This window comes from Dreissena polymorpha, chromosome 3 (genome assembly GCF_020536995.1).
Source record: "Dreissena polymorpha isolate Duluth1 chromosome 3, UMN_Dpol_1.0, whole genome shotgun sequence".
Classification (NCBI taxonomy): domain Eukaryota; kingdom Metazoa; phylum Mollusca; class Bivalvia; order Myida; family Dreissenidae; genus Dreissena; species Dreissena polymorpha.
Genome location: NC_068357.1, coordinates 66,873,289 through 66,883,407, shown reverse-complemented (window position 1 = coordinate 66,883,407; position 10,119 = coordinate 66,873,289). Strand labels below are relative to the sequence as shown.

General features: G+C 36.0%; 2 protein-coding genes across 2 annotated transcripts; both read right to left on the bottom strand.

The window, feature by feature from the left end:
• Window positions 1-3,601: 3,601 nt before the first annotated feature.
• On the bottom strand, window positions 3,602-6,608 carry LOC127874557 (uncharacterized). Its single transcript, XM_052418938.1, has one exon. It carries the CDS (start codon window positions 6,606-6,608, stop codon window positions 5,037-5,039), a length of 1,572 nt encoding a protein of 523 aa, XP_052274898.1. The 3' UTR covers window positions 3,602-5,036.
• A 142-nt stretch (window positions 6,609-6,750) lies between these two features.
• On the bottom strand, window positions 6,751-9,810 carry LOC127874565 (SAYSvFN domain-containing protein 1-like). The gene is made up of 2 exons (XM_052418957.1): window positions 9,620-9,810; window positions 6,751-7,152 (listed from the first exon to the last, which is right to left on the bottom strand). Exons 1-2 carry the CDS (start codon window positions 9,761-9,763, stop codon window positions 6,763-6,765), a joined length of 534 nt encoding a protein of 177 aa, XP_052274917.1. The 5' UTR covers window positions 9,764-9,810; the 3' UTR covers window positions 6,751-6,762.
• Between the last annotated feature and the right edge of the window lie 309 nt (window positions 9,811-10,119).

Below are 10,119 nucleotides of genomic sequence, written 5' to 3'. Positions count from 1 at the left end.
TGTTGCATTGAGCTGAAAAGAATTAACAGGTCAAAAGAGTTATTTAAAATGTGGTTACTGACCAAATATCTGCAACTCATCTTGCTACCAGTTGTTTATCAAAATGTATTTTATATTCGATATACTTACGTGACCCACCCAGTCCTCTAAGCCGAAATGATCCGTAAAACAAAATTGTGTCTTTGTTTCGTATGAACGAATCTGCACTAAAACTAAATTTCCGTGATATTGTTTTAGTATGTTGATGTTGCATTAACAAATATAAGTGTATATGAAGTGAAAACCCCCAAAATAAACAACGGTTGCGATAGACACCTATAAACTGTTAGATGCCCATAATATCACTTTAATATTTGTCTTTTTACACATTGACAAAATTTCATTATTTACTTAAACAACAAGAGCTGTACAAAGCAGCTTGCACGCATATTCTTAAGGGGCCTTTTCACGCTTTCTTAAATTAACGAAATTAAACAAGTTGTTTCAGATTCGCATTTTTTTGTTTTAGTAATGATATTTGTGAGGAAATAGTATTACTGTACATTAATCATGCTCTAAAATATCCATTAGACCTCTATTTGCATGTTTTGACGATTTGAATCCCTGAATATTATAAAGCGTTGCAACGCGAAACGATTGAATAATTTTGAGAGTTCTGTTGTTGTCATTATATTTTGTGAAACTACGAGGATTGCTTATAAGTTATATAAAGTAAAAAAGTTCAACATAATATCTCCATTCAGACTAACGTTATTGAAAGGGCATTTTTTTCTATTTCTATTTTATTGTAAAATTAGATAAAGGGATATATTAAAAATTGAAAAGCTAAAATATTTACTATGAAATTAAATTAAATATAATTTAAAATTATAAATAACAAGCAAATTTGTTGAATTGATATCCCCCGCCAATATGCTTCTGGACACAACAGTGTTATATTTGACACTCAAAAAAGCATTTTTTTCAAGATACAAAGGGCCATAACTCCTTTATTATCCAATTGTGTACAATGCCATTTGGCGTGCATCATCATTTTTCCATATATATACTCATACCAAGTATCAATGAAATCCGCCAAAGCACTTCCAAGATATGCCTCCGGACACAAAAAAGCATTTTTCCAAGATACAAAGGGCCATAACTCTGTTATTAACAGATGGTGTACAATGCCATTAGGCGTGCATCATCATCTTATCCATATATATACTCATATTAAGTTTAATTGAAATCCGCCAAAGCACTTCCAAGATATGGCTCCGGACACAAAAGTGCCGGACGGACGGAAGGACGGACGCAGGGCCGGATTAAGCACTAGGCTAGCAAGGCTGCAGCCTTGGACCCCCGAAAAGGCAAGCCATGGAGTTTCCCAATGTATGATCTTTCTTTATTACGCAATATCGGGATTGCAGTAGAAACTGCCTGTGTGACTTTACCAGTTTCCCGATGTATATCCAATTGCAAGCCCTACAGTTCGCTTTGAGTTACTATGCTATCGTTTTGTTTATGAGTTGTATGTCCATTCAATACTTCAATACCATTAGTTTCATTGTTTATTAAACGACTTGCCCGTATAGTCATTACAGCATCTGGACATGTTTGACGACATTGAAGAGAAGGCCAAAGCGTTTGTTGCAATAAAAGGAATGTAAGGATGCTAATAAGCTTAAGAAACGGCGGGAACTATTTCGTGACAAGAGTGTGACACCAGATGCGAAGTGCAAGCGACAATTTTCGAATTCGCACATGCTTCGTACTGCATGGTTGATTGTCTGATTGTTGAACTTTGCAAGCGGTTGAGCGCATATTCTGGTCTTCACAAACTGTTTGGTTTCATGACAGAGTTTGAGTTTCTCACCTTGGATGATCTACAGAAATGTGCAACGCATCTTGTGGAGTCTTATCCAGATGACATTGAGGCGTCTTTTGTTGACGAGTTCGTTCAGTTCAAAGCCATCTTAGAAGCGGGCCAACCCAGAACCATTACCCACATGATTGGACTGCTTAAGTTAAATGGGGAATTAACTACAGCCAACTTTTGCAAACTTTGCCATCGCTGTACGAATATACTTTACAATTCCAGTTTATAACTTTCAAGGTGAGAGGTAATTTTCAACATTATCACGCGTGAAAAAATGAACTGATGAACAAAATGAGTCAGGAAAGGTTGACAGCATAGGGGCTATTGTCTTTTGAATTTCAAGTCGTCCGAGAACTAGACTTCATACAGCTGATCGATGACTTTGGCCAGCTTAAGTGTCGTAGAAGAGACTTATAGGCTGGACTCTGTTACATGTGACATGTGTGTTAAGTTCAGTTAATAACATAGTTATACATTGTTTAACTTGTTTTGCTATATTTAGAATGCAACTCTCAACAACGGTGTACAAATGCAAGTTTTCTTATCTTTGTAGTTGTAGTATGATTTTCAATATACAGAAGGGGACCAGAGGGAAAGGGGCCCCCGTAACATGTGCAGCCTTGGGCCCGAAAACAGCTTAATCCGGCCCTGGACGGACGGACAATGCCAAAACAATATCCCTCCGCCTATGGCGGGGGGATAAAAAAATAAAGGGAGATCATTCAAAAACTTCAGCCGAAAGAGTTATTCTTCATGTTTACTGCAATTCTTCTAGTTGCGATCTGTTTAAATTTCTAGTTTCAAGTAAATCCGTTCAGTAGATTTAGTGCTTCTTAGTCACTGCACTTCTCCTTTATACTTGGCATCTGTTTATATTTAAAGTTAATCCCTTCAGTAGATTTAGAGTTATTCTCCGGACAAAAATTTACTTTGAAATTAAAGAAAGGGAGATAATTCAAAAACAAAGGTAGATAGAGTTATGGTTCTTAGTCACGGCACTTCTTCTACTTGCCATCTGTTTATATTTAAAGTTTCAAGTAAAACCCTTCAGTTGATTTAGAGTTATGCTCCGGACACAAATTTACTTTGAAATTATATAAAAGGGAAGATAATTCCAAAAGTAAGGTTGACATAGTTATGGTTCTTGGTCACTGCACTTCTCCTAGTTAAAGTGATATTAAGGGCATTTTTTCACTGTTGAATTAAGCTGAAAAGAATTAACAGGTCAAAAGAGTTAGTTAAAATGTGGTTACTGACCAATTGCCTGCAACTCATCTTGCTACCAGTTGTTGATAAAAATAAATAAATACGATATTGTACATGACTCACCCAGTCCTGTAAGCCGAAATGATCCGTAAAACAAAAAAAATGTTTTTGTGTCGTACGATCGAATCTGCACTTTAACTACATTTAGGTTTACATCGTACATGCATGATCAGTTGTCAAACGAAAGTACGGTTGATATTCAAATGCATTATTTTTTTCTTTCCGGGATATAGTTTTAGAATGTTGATGCTGCATTAACAAATATAAGTGTATATGAAGTGAAAACACCAAAAATAAACAACGGTTGCGAAAGACATCTATAAACTGTTAGATGACCATATCACTTAAGTAGACCTAAATCCATTGAATACATTTGGAGTTATGCTCTGGGCAAAGTTTCGGACGGACGGAAGGGACCAATTACAATATCCCCTCTGATTTTTTTTCGGTGGGGATAATAAAGAAAACAATTGCTGATAGATGTTACTTTTTATTCATTAAAAAAGAAAGAAACAATAATTAGAAACCAACAAAAATCAGCATGGTTTCCCAAAGATTTAAGATATTGGTACTCTATTATTTTCACGAAAATCATGTTCGAGATTTAAGAGACTTGGTCAGAGATTTTGTCATTAAATGCCTTCAATTTATAGATTTTAAAAACAATTTTTTTAGTAAACTAACATTAAAGAGGGTATCTGTATATTCGAAAATGTATAAAGTTGTTAATGCATTTGGTTAGAAACAAAAAAAATGTTTATTTCACACACAAATGAAACAAGGGCTGTTTGTAAAACACGCATGCCCCCCAAATGGGCTGTCAGTTGTAGTGGCTTCAGGTCACTGTGACCTTCAACTTGGACCTAGAGTCCTGACCAATGTCCCCGTGAACTTTCCTGATCCGAACCCTACGCATTTGTGAGTAATTATCCGGAAGCCATTTTATTGTTTCAAGTCACTGTGACCTTGACCTTTGACCTAGTGACCTGAAAATCAATAGGGGTCATCTGCTAGTCATGATCAATGTACCTATGAAGTTTCATCCAAAAACCATTTAACATGTGCAAAACATGCCCCCTTCGAAGGGGGCATAATAAACTTGAAACTGAAACTTCTAAATATCTCAACGATATAAACAAGAAATTAATCTTTACTAATCTGTATAGATGCTAGTGGCTGAAAATGTTAAAAATGTCTAGTAACAAATAAATGTTTCGCAGATTAGATTTCCATGTAAATGGCGTCCATGTTTTAATGCAATAATGTAAGGCAACATAAATCAAGCAAAATACTGTCATTTCAATAATAAGAGTGCTGCATAGAAATACATAATAAAATTTTTACACACCTAAATGACTTTCAGTAAATATATTTTCTAAACAAGATATGTGTTTGTCAGAAACGCAATGCCCCCTACTGCACCGCTTTGATTTTTTTTAATATTATTGACCTTTCACCTTAAAGAATCCTTGACCGTTCACCACTCAAAATATGCAGCTCCATGAGATACACATGCATGCCAAATATCAAGATGCTATCTTCAATATTGCAAAAGTTATGACCAAGGTTAGGTTTGTGACACAAACAATGACAGACAGACACATACAATGACAGACAGACAGACAGGCCAAAAACAATATACCCCCGATCATTTGATCCGGGGGCATAAAAAACTTGCTTGGAAAATTGAGATGGTACAAAGACTAAAGTCAAAATACTGAAATTTCAGATTATTTGTTTAAATTCCAAATGAGAAAATTGCAATTTGCTTGCATCAAAAAAGATACTGTCATAATTGGAATTCCTTAACTTAATGAAACATGTACCTATACATGTCAAAAATCTTCGCACCAACATGTAAATACACAACTATTCAAGTAACATTGCAAATATTGTTTCCAATTATTATTGTTTAAAGTTCATCTTTTCTCATTGTGACATTATGTTTAATAACATTTGGCTTCTTAGCAGGCTGCTTTTTGGACTTGGACTTTGCTTGTTTTGTGCAGAAATTGTCTAGAATCTGTTCTGCAGCTCTGATACCAGAATTGTATGCACCATGTAGTGAATCCACGTGACCAATCGACTCTGTATATGCCCCAGCAAAATATATATATGGACACACAGGCTCTTGAAGTGTTTGCCAAATGTCTCTTGTGTTTCCAACTTTTGCATAGGATACGGAGCCTTGGACAAATTCATCCGTGGACCATTCGGAGACCACAAATGAAGTTACCTTTCGTGCATTCACTATGTCCTCACCAAACATTTCTCCTAAGACTTTTAACACAGCAGCTTTGAGCTCAGTTTCTGGTTTGGTTTCCCAAACCTTGGCTTCGTCACCTAAGATATTGCCGTGAAGATACGGGTTACCACTAAGTCTGTATGCATTAAACCAAGTCTGTAGGAAACCATTTTTAGCAGTGTCTGAGCAAGCTGTGAATGTTCCAACTTCTTGAGGCCAGAATGCTTCATCAAATCCTACGATTATCTTCCCTGAATAACCAATTCCAATCTCATCTAAAGCTTTGGTAAGCTTTTCTGGAAGACGAGGTTCAAACCATAGTGCATCCGACTTCAGAACTCCTAATGGTAAAGCTATAACCACTGCATCTGCCAGCACTTGCTTCTTGTCTGTTGTTCTTATAATCACTTTCTTTCTTTTATCATCTACTTGAATGTTTCTCAGGACTTTGTTGAGTTGTACCTTAAGTGGAGGCTCCAAGCCAGAACTTCCGCTCACTATGCGGTCCAAAAGGGCTCCAATGCCATCAACAATGATTGTATCCCAGCCAAAGTCTGTTTGAATATCATAGAATTTGGATGAAAAATTCTGCAGCATCACTGTTGGAAACGACCTAATAAGTGGCTCAAGAATTTCCCTAGGAAACAAAGGAGCAGTTTTTGCCTCGTCTGATTGTTCGTAAGCCATCTGTATAGCTTCTGAGGCTAATCGACTCATGGAAATGTCGGATTTATAATGCACATTCTGCATAGCTTTTATGATAATTTGGAATGCTTCTCTGTACAGATCTGTAGCGTTAACACCAGAGTACATCTTTCTGTCTTTGCCATCGAAAATTCTTACTTGAAGTGAACCAGCGTTCCTAGTTTCTAATTCAAATTCTTCAGCAAGCTTTACCAGCGGGTTGTTTTTAGCTTTATTATTCAAGAACATTCCTCCGATGTCTACATCAACACCTCTCACGCCACGTGCAAGATCACGATTGGTCCAGATTCGACCGCCATAACGATCCTTTCTGGCCTCATAAACATGTACATTGACAGTTTTAGACTTCACAAGTCTCCTAGCTGCAGCCATGCCTGCCATTCCTCCACCCACAACAACCACTTCTTTAGGTACTTGTATCTCATTCTTTTTGTCTTTGCCATTTTTTGCAAGCACTGTCAACATGCCTGACATCACAATCATATATAACAATATCGAAAACAAATAGTGTGTGGAAAACATACACAGATTCATTTTTAACAGATCTTATATTCAGCTGTAAAAAAAGAATTTAAAAAATCCAACCAATAAATGGAATATTAAGTACTGCTACACAGATGTGTGTGAACTAATAAATTGAATATAGTATTAAATATTTACGATAAGGAACTAAAATTGGAGATTCTGTTTATTTCACTGCATGGGACCCGTGTCTAAGTTCACTTTCAAACTGCTCAGCTGTAAATGTTCCGTCAATTCGCTCTTGGTTTGGATTGAATACCGAGTAAGCACTTAACCGGTTTCCTAACCTTGGACCAGTGCTGGTGTTGATATACATCAGAAATGAGCAAGAGATTATGAAATAAACTGCCCCAAAGCCTATTGATATGAAGTACTTCCAAAGGAGACCCCAGAGCAGGACTTTAAGTGTAATGCTTGTGTATTTCTTCCAATTATTGATGTCAGCAGGTTCAGGGATAGATTCAACAGCTGAATACTGCGAGCTCTCTGGCTTTCCTACTGGTACTTGCGGCTCTACACAGTTTGTCCCTGGTTTAATAAGTAGAGTAGTACCTTCCTGAAAAGAGAAAAAGAAACACCATACATTTTCTTTTTGCCTTACAACCTAGGAATAAATCCAATTTGAGGGGAAGGGTAAATAACTCAGGAATGTGAGGATCCCTTGGACAGTAAATATGTTCTCAAAAATCTAAACTTCATTTGATAACATATTCAAAGGTAGTTTCAAATCAATCACCTGAGAAATGTAGAAATTGGCTGTTAAAAATGATCTTATATTCCCCTTCTGAAACTGGGCATGGGGTAACTAAAACAAGATGCGTTTGTGAAACACAATGTCCCCCTATATGATGTTTGACATTGTAGGATGACCTTGACCTTGTGAAGGATGACCTTGACCTTGACCTTTCACCACTCAAAATGTGCAGCTCCTTGAGATACACATGCATGCCAAATATCAAGTTGCTATCTTCAATATTGCAAAAGTATTCATAAAATAAGCGATTTGGGCCACATATATTTTACCTCTGACCTTGAAGGATGACCTTGACCTTGACCTTTCACCACTCAAAATGAGCAGCTCCATGAGATGCACATGCATGCCAAATATCAAGTTGCTATCTTCAATATTGCAAAAGTATTCATAAAATAAGCGATTTGGGCCACATATAATTGACCTCTGACCTTGAAGGATGACCTTGACCTTGACTTTTCACCACTCAAAATGTGCAGCTCCATGAGATACACATGCATGCCAAATATCAAGTTGCTATCTTCAATATTGCAAAAGTATTCATAAAATAAGCGATTTTGGCCACATATATTTGACCTCTGACCTTGAAGGATGACCTTGACCTTGACCTTTCACCACTCAAAATGTGCAGCTTCATGAGATACACATGCATGCCAAATATGAAGTTGCTATCTTCAATATAGCAAAAGTTATTGCAAAATGTTAAAGTTGGCGCAAACAGACAGACAGACCAACAGACAGGGCAAAAACAATATGTCCCCCACTACTATAGTGGGGGACATAAAAACAAAAAACCATCGGAGAGGGGTGATGCTCCATAAAGTTTTTTTGTCATATACATTCAGATAAAAGGAAACGTCTAGTAGTTGGGGGGACAAGAATTGCACTATATGTACAGTTAATGGAAAACTTCAAAGGGCCATAACTCTGTGAAAAATCATGTGACCAGAACCCGCTGATAATATGCTTATCTCCTCTTGGTAGTAAAGCTTCCCATAAAGTTTCATTGAATTCCGGTCATTTGTTGCTGAGAAATAGTCCAGACAAAAATTGTGCACAGACGGAAGGACACACTGACAGACGAAGCGGCGACTATATGCTCCCCCCCAAAAGTTTTTTTGGGGGAGCATAAAAATTAGCATTTAATAGTTTGTGATTAAATGCTTGGCATTGATAAATGTAAACATTGGAATTAAAAAGCTCAAGTAAAAAACACGGATACAATTATAAAAAGAAAACAAGTAATTCTCAACTGTGCTTGAACCACTGACCCTTGGAGTAAAAGTCTAACAATTAAACCACTTGGCCATCCGTGCTCGTATAATGCGTGGTGTATTTTATACTTTAATTATGCAATCCTTGTTGTGTCACAAAATATGCTGATAATATTGTTTCCTCGCGAATATCAGAACTTCTATGAACAAATTTGCAAATCTGAAACAATTTTTTCAAGTTTGTCAAGTTACCAAAACGTGAAAATGATTATTATGAAAATCATTGGCATGATTGCCACTGTTCACAGGACTTCTGTTATGAATATTTAAATGACATCATACATAATTATTATTAATTACATTTGTGTCTTGGACTTTATTAGTAACTTTAACAAATGTGTTAACTTATAGTTGCTTATTTTTAAAAGAAATGGTTAAATATTTAAATGCCAACCTGACCAAAAGATTATTATTATATTTATTAAGACAATGTTTATTTAAAAAAAAAATGGACATCAGCAATCAAACCGGAGGGCCGGACAGATGAGAAACATAGATTTATGTACATAATATACATTATTACCATGAGCTAAATCTATCCAGTAATTTGTTGAAATAATCGCTGATTTAAATAAGAAAATGTTAGCGCTTGTTTATTATATAAAGAAAAAAACCATTTCACTTCATATTTACACATCAATCATGTGTATTTTTAAATGTTCCCTTAATTTATTTAATGCATTTATTAAGAGGGTCGTGATGATGCATTCAAATGAAATTTACAAATATAACAGTCACATTTCAAAAAGGAAAAGTGAAAATATGAATGTACAAAAAAGCAACAAAAAAAGAGTTCATTAAAACGCATAACAAAATACTCTACTAAGCATCCATCATAAACAGAAATTAAACTAATACATGTCTATTTCTGGTCAGAATATCCGTATCGTGGCTAAAAAAGCTTACATGGCATGATTTGCGTTCATTCTAAACAATAATCCGAATAGACAGGACGTCCGAAAAATATATAGTTTCGATCGTTGGCCAAAATACGTCACCTCTGTTGTGTCAACTTGATGTCTTTCTACGGCAACATTGACTGGGCCCTGTTTCTTTGAAAACCATCCACCAAAAACAGTCTTGTTTTCTCGCAGACGTTCTTTTTCCTTCCTAGCGCGATACTCTGCCAACTGTTTCTCCATCAATACGGCTCCGGGAAGTTTCGTACAAAAGATGGTTCGCCCATAGACGTTTCATCCTATATGCTTGATAAGGCATTCCATCACAATGACTGACGCTCTGTTTTGAAAAAAAGAGGGAAACGAGTATTTAAACTGTTTTTTTCCAGCTTTCAATTTTATCAAAGACTTATCAATATACATATTACATGTATATTGATAAGTCTTTGATTTTATGAAAGTCGGCAAATTTACCTCTATAAATAGATGAAACACTAGTTGAGGATATATTTATTGTAGCCTGGTAATACCACGTATCGGCGTATTAAGCCTTTGTCTTCAAATAATAAAAACAAAAGTAAAAACTCAAAGAAAACACA

What these genes read in the sequence shown, in the direction of transcription:
- LOC127874557 (XM_052418938.1), bottom strand. Translation starts at nt 6,608, where the DNA reads ATGAATCTGTGTATGTTTTCCACACACTATTTGTTTTCGATATTGTTA.
- LOC127874565 (XM_052418957.1), bottom strand. Translation starts at nt 9,763, where the DNA reads ATGGAGAAACAGTTGGCAGAGTATCGCGCTAGGAAGGAAAAAGAACGT. An exon ending in ATCAAGTTGACACAACAGAG is followed by an intron (nt 7,153 to 9,619) that starts GTGACGTATTTT and finishes TTCTCTTTTCAG; the next exon opens with GAAGGTACTACTCTACTTAT.